Raw genomic sequence first — 20,557 nt, 5'->3', positions numbered from 1 at the left:
GGCGCCTACTGAAGACCTTCCTCTTTCAACAAGCCTTTTAAGTTGAGACCTTATCCCAGTCTGCTTCTGTGTTGGAATTGCTTTTTAATATGTTTTTCAAACTTTGTTGTTTAAAACCAATGTTTCAAGTCTTGAAAGCTTTTTTTAAAAAATGTTTTTAAATATGTTTTGTTTTAATGTATTTAAAAGTCTGTTTTTATGATGTTTAAAGTGTTTTTAGTGCTTTTGTTTGCTGCCCTGGGCTCCTGCTGGGAGGAAGGGCGGGATATAAATCAAATAATAAATAAATAAATACATAAAACAGAAACAGTTACAATTCCAAAATACAAGTTCCTCTTTTCTGAATGAAATTTATTCCGTTTTTCAAAAGTGCCATGCTAATGTAGTTATTTTTTCCTACAACAGATTGTGGTGTTACCCAACAGCACATGGCAATTGTGTTTTACACTATTCTGGAAAACAAATGCAATTCATGAATAGGAAGACATTTTATAGTCTACAGTGTATTATACACAATGCAGCAGCCAAGCACTTCATGCTTTTTCTAGCTATTCCCAACCTGGTATTTTAAGTCTGGAAGACCAATAAGCATTGGAAATTTAGTAAAAATATAGTTTTGGTCCTCAGAATCTTGAGTAGGAAAGCATAATGTATGTATTACAATCTGATCTTTAATGAACTATAAAACCACATTCCGTACAAAAGTGTATAAAATTGCTTTGAAATCCTGCTTCAACATACTTAGAAAATTAGTGTTATTTTAGGAAATAAGAAAGCAAGATGCAAAGCATGAATTATATTACTACAATACATTTTGAATTTAAATTGAGCTCTGGAGAACAGAGGATTTTAAACATCATTAAATCTGAAATACGATTAAATTAACTTTCTATGACTTTTTTAAACTTAATTTTTCCTCTATACAACACTAGTGGCAACAAACTATCTTCAACAGAACATAATGACCTGATACTATCTCTATACTAGATACCACCCAACATTATACTATAATTTTGTTCACATCCTATTTATAAAAAATTGTATATACCACTTCTGATAGACACTTCAGGGAGCTAGAATAGTCAAACATATATACATATTACTTAATACAGTTAATTTACTGCTCATTAGTACATATTAATAATCTAAGTATAAAAATTGAAAATATTTCATTTAATGAATCATATAAATGAGAAAGGACTGTTGAAATGGGAGATTAAAAACCCTATATTGTAAAAACTATCATTTCTCCCCTCCCCCATTCATAATTTTACAGTAATATACAATTCTTACACTTCTGCAACCTGAAGCAAGTCTGATAAAATAAAGATAAGGAAACATTACATTGGTATAGTTCCACTAGCCCTTGTGACTACATTAAATGAAGTAGTTGCATATGGTATCTTAAATCATATTAGCAGCTTGAATCTACAGTGGCCACCACTCTGCCACTTCTCCGGACTTCTTTCTCTTTCTTTTGAAACTTTTCTTTCTGTTTCTCCAGCTTTTCTTGTGCTTTTTTAATATCTTTAATTTTCTTCTTTATTGTTGATCGGTCATTTTGACTGGATACTCCTAGGGCCTTTCAAAGAAAGTATTATTTTATTAGATTCTACAAAATAGCAGAGTTCGCAGCAAAAACAAATGCCCTTTATTGTGGCATGAACTTTCACAAATGACAGTCTACGTCTTCAGACTTTAAAAATTATTCTTGCAGTATTTACAACCAGGAATTAGTATCACAACAAAACCAACATGGAAACTGAATCCTTGTACAAACTATAAAACTAAGTATGTATATAAAAGGGATACAGGTACTTGAACATGCTGAAAAGAGATGGTGAAGTCAGACAAAAAGGACAACTTATTGAGTACACAGACATTTTTTGCAAGAGGAGCAAAACTTTGGATTGCCAAATATTAATACTTAGAATTTCCTTTACTCCTAAATACATAGTTATAACTTACCTAAAGGGATGGGCCACACATTTCCCTCATATTTGTGAACAATCATGATACTTATCCATGAGCATACCCATAATCATGTGGGGTAAGATTAGTGTGAACTCAACTGTTAACTACAATTCCTTGGACTGTAGAAGCTGAAGGAAGCACTTCAATAGTCATGAAAACTGTTGTCAGCTGTTATCCATATACAGACCAGATCACATTAAAGTTTAGCAGCACAATCATGGTGCAGTGGCCACTTGAATAAGTGGTGCTTAAATGCTGGCAATAATTAACAGGACAAAGTAGATGATCCCAACTATCTTAAATTCCATTAATTTACTGGGCTTAAGTGCAAGTTCTTTGGACTGGCACCAATCTCTTCAGCAGGGTTCTCTTTTTAAAAAAAAATACGGTAGCATCCCATAGAACCTAAAGAAGCATGTGACCTGTTCCACATATTCAAATAGGGCTTTGGACTAGTATATCTTCACAGTAACAACGTTCTTTAACCCTGGAGAAACTGCTGTTAAACTTGAGGGGAGTTTCAAAAACCATTTGTATTGGGGCACAGACGTTTGTTTTTCAAAACAAAAATAAAGAGACTGGACACTTATAAGCCTTTGGGAGCACCTCAATTAGTGTACTAGATAAAGTGCTAGTCTTGGACTGAAGAGATCTGAATTCAAATGCTTCCTCAACAAAGGAGGTGACTAGTCATAGGTACACAGTGAATTTCATTCACACAGCCTACCTTACTTCAATTGTGAGCTTCCTAAAGGAAGAGCAAATAAACACATCTACTAGAGCAGTGGTTCCCAACCTGGGGGCCGTGACCCCCAGGGGGCCTGCGAAGTAATCCAGAGGGGGCCGCGAACAGTAAAGAAAGTATTTATTTATTTTTAAAACGTCACTCCCTGGACACTGTCTGCTCCCCACTACTGCTGCAGATGACACCTCCCCCTTGCTTCAAACGAGAAGGGAGGGCTTTTGCTGGAGTGGCAGAGCATCTTTCAGGTGCACCAAAGGCAGGCATCTGCCTATAAAATACGTAACAGATTCCAAAGGAGGCTGTGGGTGGAGCTACCTGGAAGAAGAGGGGATTACCACTGCTGATGACACCCCTACTCAGAACGAGAGGGATTTTTGTGAAGCAAAAAGAAGCAAGGCTGCAAGAAAAGGCTCCTTTCCCCCTTCCTTCCTGGCAGCCAAGCTGCCTTCCTGGAGGGAGGGGGTCACAAAATTATTTGAGCTTATAAAGGGGGTCCCGTACTCATAAAGGCTGGGAACCACTGTACTAGAGCATACGAAAAGCTAATAATATGTTATTGGGTGCAGTATACCTTTTAATCAGCAGATGGCAACATCTGATAAGCTCAGACAGCTCCTTTAGCTATTTCTGAACTTTTGATATCTTTAACGTTTGTTATATATTAACTTAAGATGAATTTTTTTACTCTTATTCAACAACAACATGCATAAAATACATTCATTTTAATGTTGGGGGGTTCTCTAACACTGGAGGCATTCAAGAGGCAGCTGGTTGGACATCTGTTGGGTATGCTTTAACCTGGATACCTGCACGGAGCAGGGGTTGGACACGATGGCCTTACAGGCCCCTTCCAACTCTACTATTCTATGATTCTACAAAATTTAATGAAGGAAGCCAGCCCCTAAAATTATCAATGTATATATAATGCACTTTTTATCATCAGGACCTCCACAAGATTCAGATGTTCAGTGCATCTCTTTTGGCTTCCCATAAGACAGCAAGTAGAATGTAAGACCAAGCTAAAGCTCCCACGGCATAAAAATGGCCTAAAGAAAAGAGATATATGAATGAAAGTCCACAATGTTGCCATAAAGACATCCTTGGGCTTTTGAACCCCAGCATTCAAAAGAATAGTCAAAAGGCAAAGGGAAACAAAAGGGACACAGGTTTAGGTTAAGTATTAAGAAACACTTCAGCAATGAAACTTCAGCCTATGGAAGCTGTGTCACCTCCTTGTTTTAAGAGTTGTTTTTTTCAAAATGGTTGAACAGATACCATTTTAGATTTGGGAGATGAGTTGCTGCTTAAACACTATGTAACAGTACATCTGAATCAGAGCAATTGACTACCAACTAGGTTTTTGTATCCTGGGGAGACCCAAACCTTTGCACACTACAACAGCCATCCTCAACATGGTGCCCTCCAAATGTTTTGGACTACAACTCTCATCATCCCTGACAATCGGTCACACTGGCTAGGGCTGAAGGGAGTTCACAATCCAACAACATCCAGAGAGCATCAAGCTGAGAAACGCTACACCAGAAGTTATTTTCCAGAATGAGGAGAGGGAAGTAAACAGGATTAACCTGTAACCTGCACAACGGCCAGTGCTGCCCACCATAATTTATACAACTGGTATCAGCCAAAGAGGGTAGAGTCATATCTGGGACACAAGCTTACCTTCAATTTCTCACTGTCAAGCAGCATTAACTGTTGTCCATCTATATTCTTGGTTGTGAATTCCGCAATGTACTGCTCCATGTTTATTCCCATTAGCCAATGGCATACCTGTTGTGTTGTCCATTCAGAAATGGGCCTACTGTGCCACTGGTTTTGTTTCCCTGTAGTTGATGGTTCATCATCTAAAGTCTAGTAAAGCAAAACAGCTTTTACTCAGGTATATAGTATTTCAATTTTTTATATATATTTTTTTATAAAAAATGCCCAGCATTTCTTATATAGGAAAACCTCAAGGATTTTAAGTAACTAAACTTCTGAGAGCGTGTTTCCCACTGCCAATATTTTAGTTTATCATATTTTGAAACACAGAACTGTTTATTTCATTTCTATATTGTATAAAGTGGCAGAACACTTACATATTCCTGAATAATAATTTCAAGCAACCGTCATCCTGAACACCTTTATGAAAAAACGGACTCAAAATAGATGACCCAATTTTAATTGTCCCAGTTGGTGAGCTGTAGTATTTTCAGGCACTGTTTAATAACATACAAGTATTGTCAAATCCATTCATTTTCTGATTACACATACCAAATGTAAAAAAAAAAGTTTTAAATTACTGTAACTTTTGTTACATTAAAATATTCAGAGCAAAGAAGCATCCAATATTTACTCAAAAACATTGTACAGTTGAAAATACCCTAACTCATCCTTCCTTTCAGAGAGATATAAATTCAATTCTTAGGGATGAACTAAAGATCAATTCCTGATTGTCCTAGTTTCTGCCAAGAGAGAAAATAAAGCATGAAATCCAGTTGGTTGCATTGAGAGTACACACCAAGGAACAGTATCTGTCTAAAAACTGAATGACAGAGTAATTTTAAAGAAAAATGATACGTCAACGTAATATACAGACACAGAAGTCTCCCAAGCAAAAGTTTTTGTAAGAATAGAGCAGCTGCAGACTAGGTGCTACATGAGTTGTGAAACTCCATAATGAAGGCAGACCTTAGTTTGCACCACACAATCTTCTGTACTGAATTATGTAGTTTTGGAAGATCCAGTTTAGGCAATCCAAAAAATGTTTGGCTTTGTAAGACTCTAACACAATTTTAAGAGTAACACAGCAAGAATTAAGCTCTATAGTCAAATGACTTGTGCATCTTAAGTTTAGAAATGAGGAAGATCCCTCTATACTGCTAGAAATGTTATTACATGCCATTCACACAAATGCCAGCAGCATATAAAGCACACTGTACTGGCTGGTGACACCATTTATCAATTAGCTGTTTTCTTATAAGTTAGGAATGTAATTAAAATGTTTTTTTCTTCAGTAATATCATCAGTGCTGAAACTTCACCTAAATATTTAACTCTAACTTAAATATCAGTGATCTCTACATCTAGATAGTTAATATCTAATAAATGTAGTTATGCTCTGATAAGAAGTGCTGCAGTTTAAAATCCAAAACTTGTTTTATTTATGAAACACGTTTGAAAATAACAGTCAATGGTTTACACATAATGGTACGTCACACTATGTCAGCAAAATGTGCAGGCTCCCAGGCAGAGACTGTGGCCACTGCACTCGTCCCCAGGTCCTTCAGATGCTGTGCTGCTGTGAACTAAGCCATGGTTTGGTTAAGCATGTTGTCCAAAGAACCCAGATTCATGGTTTGTCTTGTTCTAGATAAATCTTCAGCTATAACCAAGGCTTGTTCTTAGATTTACAGCGCCTGGTTTGTCTGGAGTGAGACAAACCACAAGCTATGGCTTCGTGTGCAGCATCAAGGGCACATCAGCTGCAGTTTTCCCTCTGGGAACCCTCATGTTCACATTCAGCCATGTTTTGGCTCAGCATTACATGAAGATTAGCTTAATATGATGAAACATTATGAATATTTCAAACTGGAAATTGATAAGGAGCTAATTTCTTGTCTCCTAGGTATGTGTTTCAATGTTAGGTTATAAAAATATTAAGGTGTAATGCTAACCTAATATTTTCATTTTAGACAAACCTAAATGGCAGAGTGTATATGCTGTTTTGGCATTTAATCAGTATATCAATCAATCAATCATCTAGTCTGAATTGTGACATCAACAATACACAAAGACACACTGAAACTCACCTCGTTTGAAGAGAAGGTTAAAGTGTGTGAACGCCCTGAAAGATGTGGCTCTGTCACTAACCCTGACAGATCACAACTTGGCTTGCTATGGTATGAATCATCTATGGCAATTCTACTCTGCAAACAAGTGAAAATAATGTGTTGTTAACTTTCCCCTTGGAATAATAAATCACAAGGAGACACAGTATCTTATTTTTTTAAAAAAAATAACAAGTACCTAATCATTTGTATCTACAGTAAGTTTGAGATAAGTTTATCTACAGTCATTTTTACTATTATCTCCCAATTTATAATACGTAAATGATAGGCTCCTATAATCTGTAGGAACTTTCAGAGAGTTCTAGTAGGATTATTTTCAACACATAGGGTTAGTTGTGAATTCATTCCCTTAATACCTGCATGTCTTAGATATGATCTGTTGAATGCAAATTGAAATCCAAGATTCCATTAGCAATATTTTGGGCACTTCCAATAATGCAAATTTTTGCTGAACCCCTTCCCCCTATAGTTCACATACTACAAGCCAACCTGTTTGGAAGGTTTTTCTCAACCATTGGGAGAGGATTTCCAGGGATGCAAAGAACAAAGCTACAGATGGAAGGAACTGACTGGAAAGCCCTATTTATCCAAGCCATTAGCATTAACCTTTATGGTAAATTTCCTTCTTTGTGATTTCCCCCCTTCGCTTAGTATAATTTGCTGTGCATATATATTCCAAGTACAATCTGAAACTAATTTACACCAGACATGCTGCTGATCACCACATAACTTTATTTATTTATTTATTTGATTGATTGATTGATATTGTACCCTTCCAGTAGGAGCCCAGGGTGGCAAAATAATGCATTTTTCTGTCTGCAAAATTCTAGAATATTTGTCAAATTTCTTCTATGTCTGTCAAAGTATGGCATCGCTTAACTTCTCTATAAAAACTGTACTGTACATTTTTGAATCTGTACTGTAGATGTTTGATTTCCATGTACTTGTTAAAAATTTTTCACTAAGAATTGATTTTCATACTTATTCATGAAATCAAAAAAAGGCTATGCATACTTCTTTTGTGAGGATATAATCCAAGTCAGTATTTGATTCATCTCTAGCCTAACCAACTGCATTGAGCAAATTCAATGATTACTTTTTTAAAAAAACAACTACAACAACTTGTTGTTTATCTCCCACAAAAACATCACAGTGAATCAAATCACTTGGTACTTCCAAATTCTGACAATGCTTTAAATATAATTGCAACCAACTATTTTGATCTCCACAGAGCAAAAAATGCCTTGTGTCTGAAGAAGACCACGTTAAACTACGCAGCTGGATGAGTTTGTAACCTTTACACCAGTGGTGGGGAACTTCTGGCCCACACGCCAAACTTGGCACACCAGGCCTCACCATTTCACCTGTGAGGCCATTTTGTGCAAGCCATGCCCACCCGTCCTAAATCTGACATTATACATGATGTCAGGTGTGGGGCAGGTAAGGTCAGGGCTTCAAAGGAACAATCAGGAACTTAAACTGCTGGAACAAGCACTTGCTCCTGCAGTACTTGTCCCTCAGCACTATTCCTTAAATCTCTAAAACCCTGAGGTTCAAAGAGTAGCACAAGACTGTTTGAAAGCCCCTTTGCAAGCAGTCCTGTGCTGCTCTTTGAAGCAACACTTGGGGCCTCAAAGCACAACGTAGTGATGTCAGGTGACTGACAGGTTCGCAGCCCTGCCCACCTGTGAAATTTGGCCCAGCAAGGGTGGGAGGTAAGGATCTGATCTACCAGCCAGAAAAGGTTCTGCCCTCCTGCTTTACAGCTAGAGAAATAAGTTGTAGAGAAGGGGTGGGGAACATTTTTGGGCCAGATCCTTAACTGTCCCCACGCCTGTGGACCAACATCAACTGTCAGGCAGGTAGGCCATCCCACTCATCGATCACCTGATGACATAATGCCAGCTCCATTCTCAGGGCCCTTCTTAAGCTTACTTTCTGAAGGGCCAGTTATGCAATCAAGTTCCCCACAGAGAAGCTGATCCAGCTGCATCTCTACCTGTCCCACACTTGACATCTGGGCCTTTTGTTCACTAGATTCCCAAGGATGTCTGCTCTACAATGCTACACACTCTTCCTGGCTAGGGAGGGACTGCTCTTTGACCCTAATTTTCTGATTTAGAGGGCTACAACAAGGGTGCTCTCAGTCTTGAGAAGCACAATCTAGACTGTCTCCAATGGCCCCAACCCTGCCTTCAAGTTGCAATAAAGAAAAACTGGGACTACAATGGTTGACTCTTGCCTGCTGAACCCCTGCTCTGACTTCCCCTCCCTTGAAGGTGACCCTGAGAGAATGCCTCCCTAATCTCTCACCTTCTCAGATACTTTTAACATCTATCAGGCTACATCTAAATTCTCTGTCTGTCCACTATGGGAGGAGATAATTACCTAGTCCAATACTATAGGTTGCAAGGGTGGGTGGAATGAAGGCAGCAACATCATCAGCAACATCACTACCAGCAGCTATTTTTACCTTGCCGGCTCTCCAAGTTACTCATGTGTATGGAATTCTATTCTTATTTTTGGCTGAAAAGCAGGCCAACATTCTACAATACCACATATGTATTTGTCCTCGTTCTAAACTTGTTTCCCCAGCCAGGAAAGGAGGCTGCAGTGGCTGCACCTAGAATTGGGATATCTGTCACTTGACCATTCAAATGTTTTCAGTTGACTGAAGTGTGATCAAATATCTGAGTACCTTAGGTCACAAGAAGAGCCCACTATCGTTTAATGAATATACTGAATTGTGTAGTTATCAATACGGCAAGTGTAAATGTCACATCCCTGCTTCTGGTGCACTGACTCCACTACTGCATACTATGAAAAATGGTGATGACATGACTCTACTCTCTGAGTTCAAAACGTCTACCATTGAAACGGACCGTTGGTCTCACCTTAAAGGTGGTTTTCCCAGGTATCATGCCATCATGTGGGTTATAGCACCATACAGCATCCAAAGGCAAAAATGCAATGAAGTCAAGACCAGGGCTGCTCCTTCCACCCCCACTCCAGTTCATTCATGACAAGGCTGAAGTGAGACATCTGAACAGCAATCATAAACAGAACAAGCAGAACAGCAAGGAAAAGAAGGGCAACTGACCAAACGAAGGAGCAGCAACAGCCAGAACACCTACCTAAAGGTCTTGACTCATTAACAAATTGTTGAAAATTAAGTAACCTTAGCACTAAAACATGTATGAAAATTGATACAGGATAATACACCCAGGCAGCCTCCAACAGGGAGGGCCATGATGGCATGATACCTGGGGAAACCACCTTTCAGATGAGACCAATGGCCTGTTTTTCCAGGTAGTAGCCCTAATAGGGAGGGGCCACCTGCTGCCTGTACATGAGAAACAACCTGTTCAGAACACACAGAGGCATAGCAGTCTATCTTATAATGCCTGATGAATGAGACTGGAATAGAACATACTGCCGCTCTGCAAATATCTGCAAGAGGTGCATTGGTGGCAAACACAGCCATAGTGGCTGCCAATCTAGTAGAGTGCACTGTAATATTGCGAGGCACCGGAAGCTTAAGCAACTCATAGGCCAGGGCAATGCAGGCGTGCAACCAACAAGACAAGGTGGATTTAGTAACATTTTCCCCCAGTGTTCTTGGGTGAAAGGATACATTAGCCTTGTATCCTGGGTACGGAACAGGTAAAGCTTGAGGACTCTGTGAACATCTAAAGAGTGCCAAGCTTTCTCAAGTGGATGAACTAGGGATTAGGACAAAATGATGGAAGTACAATGTCCTGGTTACAATGGAACACAGAGCTTAGTTTGGGTCAAAAGGACGGATCAGGGCGTGACACAACAGAATCCTTAAGAAATACACAGAGATGGCGGGCTGATGACAATGCTCCCAACTCTGATACTCTTCTCACTGAAGTGACAGCCACCAGAAAAAGGACCATGAAGGAAAGCACTCGCAAAGGCACCACCTGAGGGGATCAAAGGGAGGATGCTGCAGTGCTTGCAGCACCTTCGGATATTGTTGGACAGAGGCTTTGAAGGTTGGAGAGTACAGGAAGTCCAGTCGGACAAAGCAGACCGCATACTTTGGTAAATGCAATTTGTTGATGGCCTTCTGGAGGCCAGAATGGTATCAATAACCTCCTGTGATAGACCTGTGCAGATCAGCTGTGTCCGCTTAAATACTAAGCAGTCAACCAGTTGGGATCTGGATGCCAGATCGGTCCCTGCGATAGAAGATTCAGCCTTGTTGGCAGTCTCCAGGGATCTGCTACTGGTAGGGAAAGAAGGTCTGAGAACCACAGACGGCAAGGCCAGTAGGGAGCTAGTAGAACTATTTGAGCCCATTTGTGCCAAAGCTTCCTCGGTGTTCTGCCCAAGAGGGGAGCAGGAGGGAATGCGTACAGGAGGCCATCCAGCCAAGGGGTCAGGAGAGTATCGACAGCCTCAGCCCTTGACTCTAGATACCGTGAAAAGAACCAGGGAAGCTGAGTGTTGTGACTCAAGGCAAACAGATCCACGGTCAGGGTGCTGAACTGCTGTTGGAGAAGGTGAAACGCTGCCGGATGTAGGCTCCATTCCCCCAGAATCACTTGCTGCCAGCTGAGCCAGTCTGCAGTGATGTTCAGAACTCCGGGGAGGTGTTCTGCCCTCAAGGACAGCAAGTGTCTCTCAGCCCAACTGAAAATTCAGGTGGTCTCTGCTTGAAGTGTTTGAGACCTGGTGCCCACTTGCAAGTGTGATTTCACACAGGTGTTATCTGTTTGGATCAGTATGTTTGGAACAATGGAACAATGTTTGGAACAATGGCTGGAACTGAGAAAGGACCAGATGGATGGCCCTTAGCTCTAGCCAGTTTATGCTGTGACCCTTCTCTGACATGGACCAGGTACCTTGAGCAAATTGGGAGTTGCAGTGGGGCCCCCCAACCGATCAGACTGGCATCTGTTGTAATTACAGTCCTGTCCAGCTCTCTGTATGGAGTCCCCTTCTGGAGATTCCGAGCTGAGGACCACCACCAGAAGGAAGAGCACAGTGAGGGGGGTAGACAAATTTCCCAATGCATGGAATTGGCAACGTCCAACTGAAATGGCAATAAGGCCCATTCAATTGGGCGAGTATGATGATGAACCCAAGAAAAGATATGAATGGTGGATAGGAACATGCCTAGGGCCTTTGCCAGGAACATAACATCTGCCCCCGAACAGTGCATCAAGAGGCCATGTCCCTGATGGTTGCAATCCGTTGTGGTGACTGGAAGACCATGGCCTGAGCTGTATCCAAAATGGCTCCCAAATGCTGTAAACATTGTGTAGCAGCTAGATGACTCTTTTCGATGTTCTGTGGTCCGTCAAGTTTGTGAGAGTGCGACAAATGTGAATCAAGGCCTGATCCATGGATTCTGCCCAGAGCGGTAGGTCATCCAGATATGGATAAATGTGGACATCCTGGAGACGGAGATGGGCAATCAAGATGACCATCATCTTTGTGAACACTGTCGGAGCTGATGAGAGACTGAATGGCCAATATTGAAAATGTTGCTGGCCAAACACAAACCTCAAGAAGCATCTGTGGGCAGGGCAGATTGGAACATGGAGATATGCCTCCTTCAGATCAATGGAGACCAGGAAGTCCCTCTCCTGTACAGCTTCTATGCTAGGCTAGGGACTCCATTTTGAATCGATAGTATCTCACAAACCTGTTCACAAACTTGAGGTCTAGAACAGCCCTCCACAAAAGTTCTCTCTTGGGAACCACAAAAAAGACGGAGGAGACCCCCACATAACGCTTGGCCAGTGACTCTGGTTCTATGGCCACTATCTCAAGGAGGTGTCTTACAGTTTCCTCCATTATCCTTTGCCTCCCTTGAGAGTGGGCCGGGGGTAGGAAAGAAACCTGTTTGGGGGAGTTAGCCAAAACTCTACTGTGTAACCGTGAGAGATGTGATCTCTGACCAGAGTCTGTTGTTAAATGTAGCCATATCCGCATAATGGAGTAATCTGCCTCCAATGGGAATTGCATCATTATTGCCTCCGCTGATGACCTCCCCTTCCAGATGATGAGGACGAGGAATCTGGTCTTCCCTGGTGTTGAGAATGGCCCTTGAATTGTTGCCTGGACCAAGGTCCTTTGGCAGATTGAAAATTGCAGCCTCTTCCACCAGGCCGCATCGCCAGGACTGCAAATGCCACCAGATGGAGCTGCAACTGCAAGCTCCAAACAGACAAGGGGGGGGGAATCAGGCCTGTAGCCATGAGCCCGAAAAGCAAAAGGAGACCACAAGATGTGGTCAAATGCTGCCTGTTGAAGTAGCCACCACAAACAGGCAAGGGTGGGGGAATTGGGCCTGCCGCCGTGAACCTGATGTAAAAGGTAAAAAAGGGACCTAGCGGGCTGCAGCCACAAGCCCCGCTAGGCAGGTAAGGCAAACCTGTGGAGCTGCAGCCGCAAGTCTGGCGAGGTGCGAAAAGGAGGAACCTGCAGGGTCACAACTGCGAGCCCCGCAAAGGAGGTCTGAAGAGGAACAAAAAAAGGGGGCTGAGGGTCGCAGCTGCAAGCCCTACAACCTAGAATGGGAGGGTGAAAAGAAAAAGAATTTAAAAGTTCCCTCAAAAAAGGCAGACTAGTCACCTAAAAAAGGTCAGGGTGGTACCTCCCCACACTAACCCCCAACAACACACACAACCAACATACAGACCACTGTAAGGAATAGGAAAAGGTAACAGCCTTGGACAAAGGCAAGAATGAACTGGAGTGGGGGCAGAAGGAGCAGTCCACATCTTGACTTCAGTGCATTCTTGCCTTCGGATGCTAAATGGCGCTATAACCCACGTGATGGCATGCTACCCAGGGAAAATTTATTTTTAAAATTGTCCAATTCTCAACTGCTTCATTAGACAATTCTTTCCAGTAGTATCATCATTTAGCTACAACAGCAAAAATAATTTTAAGCAACGTTCAAAAGACAAATACTGCTAAGAGTGTATTAAATCACATGGACAAAAATATTGAATTGGGTATTAAAAAATCCAGGCTCTACTACAAGACAAAGCTAAAATGAGAGAGCATTCAGGCTTCACTAACCATGAAGTTAACAAGTTAACCTGAATTTCACAGGGACAGAGAAGTAGGGGTAAAGAATGTGGAAGGGCTGATATTTTCAGTATCACGTTTTCATGTTAGGAAGTAATCCCCTAAGTTCCCAGGTTGAAAGACTATTGGATCCTACAGACCCACAACTCCACAGGAGGAGGAGCAGTAGAAATCTCTGCCATCATCGCTCCTCAAATAGTGGTAGGAGATGAAATGGGGTGTGTTGTGATCTATTGGGGAAGCCATGTATTCAAAGCCCTCCCATTCCCTTGACGTGCCCCCAACAACAGAGAAAAACTGTATGAGCCCTGTAGCTAGTGTAGTTATTTTCTTTCTTTCTTTCTTTCTTTCTTTCTTTTGTATCCCGCCCTTCCTCCCAGCAGGAGCCCAGGGCGGCAAACAAAGCACTAAAACACTTTAAAACATCATAAAAACAGATCCTAAAACACATTAAAACAAAACATTAAAAATATTTTTTTTAAAAAAAACATTAAAAAGGGTTAAAACATTATTAAAAAACATATTAAACAATTCTGACACAGATGCAGACTGGGATAGGTCTCAACTTAAAAGGCTTGTTGAAAGAGGAAAGTCTTCAAAAGGCGCCGAAAAGATAGCAGAGATGGTGCCTGCCTAATATTTAAGGGGAGGGAATACCACAGGGTAGGTGCTGCCACACTAAAGGTCCATTTCCTATATTGTGCAGAATGGACCTCCTGATAAGATGGTATCTGCAGGAAGCCCTCACCTGCAGAGTGCAGTGATCGACTGGGTATATAAGGGATGAGATGGTCTTTCAGGTATCCTGGTCCCGAGCTGTATAGGGCTTTGTACGCCAAAACTAGAACCTTGAACTTGGCCCGGTAGCAAATGGGCAGCCTTTCCTGCGGAACTCCTTCCTGCTCTAGCCAGTACAGTCCACAGTTCCTGCAAAATGTCCAAAAAGTCTACCATAATAAATCTCTAGTTATTTCTTTTTCTTATTGTTCCATGGAAGGATGAATAGAAAATAGCCAAATTAAATCCAAATGTATGCAACAGCTGCTGCAATGTTAAAATTCAGTCTGTATCATTGAAATATGTAAATTCGTAGATCTACTTAAAATATTTTAGTACAGATAACACTGAAATAATGTGTAATAAGTTGAATAAGTTGTATTCAATAAGTTGAATACAAACTGGGACAACTACAGAATCTCCTTTTGTAGATTCCTTTTGTAAAGAAAATTATGGAATGATTAACCAATTTGTTTTGTCAAAGTTATTGACAAGAAACAGAAAGGATATATAGATGTATAGAAAGAAACAGGCATGCAAGAACATTTACGTTTACTGTGAGGCAAGGATAAAGAGTATAAAAATATTATGTAAGTTCAGAAAGCCATGATACAACTCAGGAGTTGCCAAGCCGCCATCCACAAGTGCCATGGCACCCATGATGGCCTTCACTGCTGGGGAGGAGTCAGTGGTCGTGGTGCATGTTGGCAGCAATGACATGGGGAAATGCAGCCATGAGGTCCTGGAAGCAAAATTTAGGTTGCTAGGTAGGATGCTGAAAGCCAGGACCTCCAAGGTGGCCTTCTCTGAAATGCTACCGGTTCCACGCGCAGGACCAGCCAGACAGGTACAGCTTTGCAGTCTCAATGCATGGATGAGACAATGATGTCGGGAGGAGGGGTTTGGATTTGTTAGGCACTGGGGAACATTTTGGGACAAGCCGGGCCTGTACAAAAGGGATGGGCTCCACTTGAACCAGAATGGAACCAGACTGCTGGCACTTAAAATTAAAAAGGTGGCAGAGCAGCTTTTAAATTGACTGAGGGGGAAAACCCGACAGGAGCTGAGGAAGGTCCTGTTTGGAACAAACCTCCCCCCTAAGATAAAGACCAAAGAAATGAGGAAATTTTAAAAGGGGTAGGCCTAGAAGTAGGCATTGTGACAGCAGAGGCACAGGACATCAATTCAGAAGGGCAAAATTACCACAGGTCAAATCAAAAGTGCCAAAGACGCTTTAAGAGAGACACTGCTTACAAGTGCCTGTACGCTAATGCTAGGAGCCTCCGAACCAAGATGGGAGAACTGGAGTGCTTGGTCTTAGAGGACAGCATTGATATAGTGAGCATAACGGAGACCTGGTGGAATGGAGAAAACCAGTGGGATACGGTTATCCCTGGATAAAAACTATATCGGAAGGACAGGGAAGGACGTATTGGTGGCGGTGTCGCTCTATACGTGAAAGAAGGCATTGAATCCAGCAAGCTCGAAACCCCAAAAGAGGCGGACTCCTCCACAGAATCGTTGTGGGTGGTGATACCATGCCCCAGGAGGGATTTAATACTGGGAACGATCTATCATCCCCAATCAAAATGCTCAGGGAGACCTTGAGATGAGATATGAAACTGAGGAAGCATCCAAACTAGGAAATGTGGTAGTAATGGGTGACTTCAACTACCCAGACATAGACTGGTCGCATATGTGTTCCAGTCATGACAAAGAAGCAAAGTTTCTAGATATTCTAAATGACTATTCCCTAGACCAGTTGGTCATGGAACCGACCAAAGGGACAGCAATCCTGGACTTAATCCTCAGTGGGGATTGGGACCTGGTGCGAGATGTAAGTGTTGTTGAACCGATTGGGAGCAGTGACCATAGTGCTATTAAATTAAACATACATGCAAATGGCCAATTGCCAAGAAAATCCAACACAGTCACATTTGACTTCAAAAGAGGAAACTTCACAAAAATGAGGGGATTGGTAAAAAGAAAGCTGAAAAACAAAGTCCAGAGGGTCACATCACTCGAAAATGCTTGGAAGTTGTTTAAAAACACTATATTAGAAGCTCAACTGGAGTGCATATCGCAGATCAGAAAAGGTACTGCCAGGGCCAAGAAGATGCCAGCATGGTTAACGAGCAAAGTCAAGGAAGCTCTTAGGGGCAAAAAGTCTTCCTTCAGAAAATGGAAGTCTTGTCCAAATGAAGAAAATAAAAAGGAACACAAACTCTGGCAAAAGAAATGCAGGAAGACAATAAGGGATACTAAAAAAGAATATGAGGAGCACATTGCTAAGAACATAAAAACCAACAACAAAAAATTCTATAAATACATTCAAAGCAGGAGACCATCTAGGGAGGCAACTGGACCCTTGGATGATAAGGGAGTCAAAGGTGTACTAAAGAACGAGAAGGAGATTGCAGAGAAGCTAAATGAATTCTTTGCATCTGTCTTCACAGTAGAAGATATAGGGCAGATACCTGAACAAACATTTGCAGGAAGGGATTCTGAGGAACTGAGACAAATAGTGGTAATGAGAGAGGAAGTTCTAGGCTTAATGGACAATATAAAAACTGACAAATCACCAGGCCCGGATGGCATCCACCCGAGAGTTCTCAAAGAACTCAAATGTGAAATTGCTGATCTGCTAACTAAAATATGTAACTTGTCCCTCGGGTCCTCCTCTGTGCCTGAGGACTGGAAAGTGGGCAAATGTAACACCAATCTTCAAAAAGGGATCCAGGGGGGATCCCGGAAATTACAGGCCAGTTAGCTTAACTTCTGTCCCTGGAAAACTGGTAGAAAGTATTAAAGCTAGATTAACTAAGCACATAGAAGAACAAGCCTTGCTGAAGCGGAGCCAGCACGGCTTCTGCAAGGGAAAGTCCTGTCTCAGTAACCTATTAGAATTCTTTGAGAGTGTCAACAAGCATATAGATAGAGGTGATCCAGTGGACATAGTGTACTTAGACTTTCAAAAAGCGTTTGACAAGGTACCTCACCAAAGACTTCTGAGGAAGCTTAGCAGTCATGGAATAAGAGGAGAGGTCCTCTTGTGGATAAGGAATTGGTTAAGAAGCAGAAAGTAGGAATAAATGGACAGTTCTCCCAATGGAGGGCTGTAGAAAGTGGAGTCCCTCAAGGATCGGTATTGGGACCTGTACTTTTCAACTTGTTCATTAATGACCTAGAATTAGGAGTGAGCAGTGAAGTGGCCAAGTTTGCTGACAATACTAAATTGTTCAGGGTTGTTAAAACAAAAAGGGATTGCGAAGAGCTCCAAAAAGACCTCTCCAAACTGAGTGAATGGGCAGAAAAATGGCAAATGCAATTCAAGATAAACAAGTGTAAAATTATGCATATTGGAGCAAAAAATCTTAATTTCACATATACGCTCATGGGGTCTGAACAGGTGGTGACCGAACAGGAGAGAGACCTCGGGGTCATAGTGGACAGCACGATTAAAATGTCGACCCAGTGTGCGGCAGCTGTGAAAAAGGCACATTCCATGCTAGGGATAATTAGGAAAGGTACTGAAAATAAAACAGCCAGTATCATAATGCCGTTGTATAAATCTATGGTGCAGCCGCATTTGGAATACTGTGTACAGTTCTGGTCGCCTCATCTCAAAAAGGATATTATAGAGTTGGAAAAGGTTCAGAAGAGGGCAACCAGAATGATCAAGGGGATGGAGCGACTCCCTTACGAGGAAAGGTTGCAGCATTTGGGGCTTTTTAGTTTAGAGAAAAGGCGGGTCAGAGGAGACATGATAGAAGTGTATAAAATTATGCATGGCATTGAGAAAGTGGATAGAGAAAAGTTCTTCTCCCTCTCTCATAATACTAGAACTCGTGGACATTCAAAGAAGCTGAATGTTGGAAGATTCAGGACAGACAAAAGGAAGTACTTCTTTACTCAGCGCATAGTTAAACTATGGAATTTGCTCCCACAAGATGTAGTAATGGCCACCAGCTTGGATGGCTTTAAAAGAAGATTAGACAAATTCATGGAGGACAGGGCTATCAATGGCTACTAGCCATGATGGCTGTGCTCTGCCACCCTAGTCAGAGGCAGCATGCTTCTGAAAACCAGTTGCCGGAAGCCTCAGGAGGAGAATGTGTTCTTGCACTCGGGTCCTGCTTGTGGGCTTCCCACAGGCACCTGGTTGGCCACTGTGAAAACAGGATGCTGGACTAGATGGGCCACTGGCCTGATCCAGCAGGCTCTTCTTATGTTCTTACTGGCACCCCTAGAGCAGGGCTCCCAGGCTCTGAGCTTTCATTTTAAAAAGTAAGGCTCTAGCCCTCCTAGTAAGGACATTATCAAGGAAAATATGCAGCTACCCTTGTGATTTCTGTGAAATGAGCTAGCCTGGCTGCTCCAGACTGTTAAGTGTTTTTAGCCAATGAGTCAAGCCAGAGCTGTGACTGATAAATGAGTTATCCTAAGTGCTTCTGTTTCCCCCTCCCCTTTAGTGCATGTTTCCTGCTTGTTTTATTTTCTAGTTTGCTCTTCCTCCCCCCCCCTTTCCCCCTAGCAACCAGGATGCATAATTCCTGTGGTGGGATTGTCTGAGATCAAGTACTTATTTTCTGCAAATACCACTATACAGTAACTGCAGGTGGTTATTGAAGAATTCCTTTCCCAAATGGCAAATGCTGGTTTGGAGTCCTTTTCGTGAACAGTAGTAGCCCTTATGCTTGTGGAAGGGCACATTTGGGTACAACGGACTATTTTTTATAGGTTAGTCTTATCTTAAGATATAGCCTGAAACTAATTTTATTTCCCCCTTTTTTAGTTTTACCTGTTTGGTCCCCTTTTAATATCACTCCCCTAGATTTCTTAACTGTATTTTAATCTATTTTCATGTTTTCTGTGTTTTTATTGTGTATTATTTTATTGTAAGCCACCCCGAGTGCCCTATTTTAGGGCCGAAGGGTGGGATACAAATATTTTAAATAAATAAATAAAATAAGCCAGTATTAATAGGTCCCCTACTGGGAGGAAGGGCTGGATATAAATCTAATAAATAATAAAATAAATAAATAAATAAAAATACTATTGAATACTATATGGGCTCACTGGTATTACATAGCACATTGTTTACTAAGATGAATTAATACTGATTAATATACTACAATAAGCAATGAAGGGGCAATAAATACCAAGTTTCTAAAAGCTAAAAGCAGCCCTGTACAATGAAAATCAAGACAGCTGAATAGAAAAAAAAGCTTTTAGGAATAAAAACAGAAAAAGAAGGCTACCATATACTTTTCACCTTTCAACATTCCATATCCTTTTCGTCATACATTGTCAGCCATCTACCAAGATCTTATGTTCATCACTAATTAACTAGGTTTACAGGCTGGACACATAAATTTAAGGAAATATGAATTTCAGTGATTTCTCCTGTACCTGCAATTAGTACTTTTAATTGCTCCATGATTTTACTGTTTATTTTTAGAAATGATTTAAAAATGTTATAAACAAGTTTAAATTAATTTAAGAAATAGTCATTAAAATGTCCTTGTTTTAAAGAAATTAAAATAAAGACAGAAAAGTAAGTGCAAGTAGTTTTGTTTAAGAGATTGCTTTTTAAAATTCAGACTTCTTGAAGTCAAATAAATTGTTTTGCACTTTTATCTGACCATATCAAATAGGAAAAATTAATGCATTAGGATAGGTATTTGGAGCTCTCATTATACAGCCATGATAGTGGCGGTATACTATAGGCAGCATGGTTTTTTTGCATTCCACAATGCTAAACTGAAAATACCCCTCATGCCATTCTGATGCTTCCCATAAGCTCATTTCAAAACAAAACCTTACAAAACTTATAGTCCTGAACTCAGAAATGCTTGCTTAATAACCCTGTAAGTTTCCATAGCGACACACAAAACAGAGAAAACTGAAAGTTCAAAATGTAAAAAGAGAGGGGGGGAAAGATCCTCGTTGAACTTCTTCATCAGTCTTCTCCTAATTTGTTGAAATTAATTAAAAATCAGCCATGTCCACAGAGTACCTGTAATCCCATTACTGACCTTGTCCCATACTCTGACCTTCATCTTCTGCAGTTTAAAAGGTTAAAAAATGCCTGGCTGAGTTTTAATTAATTTAAGAAATTTAACATTAAAGTCAATGATAAC

The 20,557-nt window shown here is 41.0% G+C and overlaps 1 protein-coding gene across 4 annotated transcripts in view; it reads right to left on the bottom strand.

The window, feature by feature from the left end:
* Positions 1-336: 336 nt before the first annotated feature.
* LOC133376405 (neurabin-1-like) overlaps positions 337-20,557 on the bottom strand; it is an 82,416-nt gene continuing 62,195 nt past the window's right edge. For 2 of the 4 annotated variants that reach the window (XM_061608478.1, XM_061608479.1), the window contains exons 17-19: positions 6,528-6,644; positions 4,400-4,588; positions 337-1,582 (exon numbers count right to left, since the gene is read on the bottom strand). In XM_061608478.1, the coding sequence (XP_061464462.1) occupies positions 1,415-1,582; positions 4,400-4,588; positions 6,528-6,644 (474 nt within the window). In that variant the 3' untranslated portion in view covers positions 337-1,414. Of the gene's footprint in view, positions 1,583-4,399; positions 4,589-4,803; positions 4,936-6,527; positions 6,645-20,557 lie in introns of those variants that run through there. The other 2 variants (XM_061608480.1, XM_061608481.1) reach the window with 2 other exon arrangements.

The sequence above is a fragment of the Rhineura floridana genome, chromosome 2, assembly GCF_030035675.1.
Source record: "Rhineura floridana isolate rRhiFlo1 chromosome 2, rRhiFlo1.hap2, whole genome shotgun sequence".
Taxonomy (NCBI): domain Eukaryota; kingdom Metazoa; phylum Chordata; class Lepidosauria; order Squamata; family Rhineuridae; genus Rhineura; species Rhineura floridana.
The sequence above is the reverse complement of the archived record's forward strand: the minus strand, read 5'-3'. Positions and strand labels throughout refer to the sequence as shown.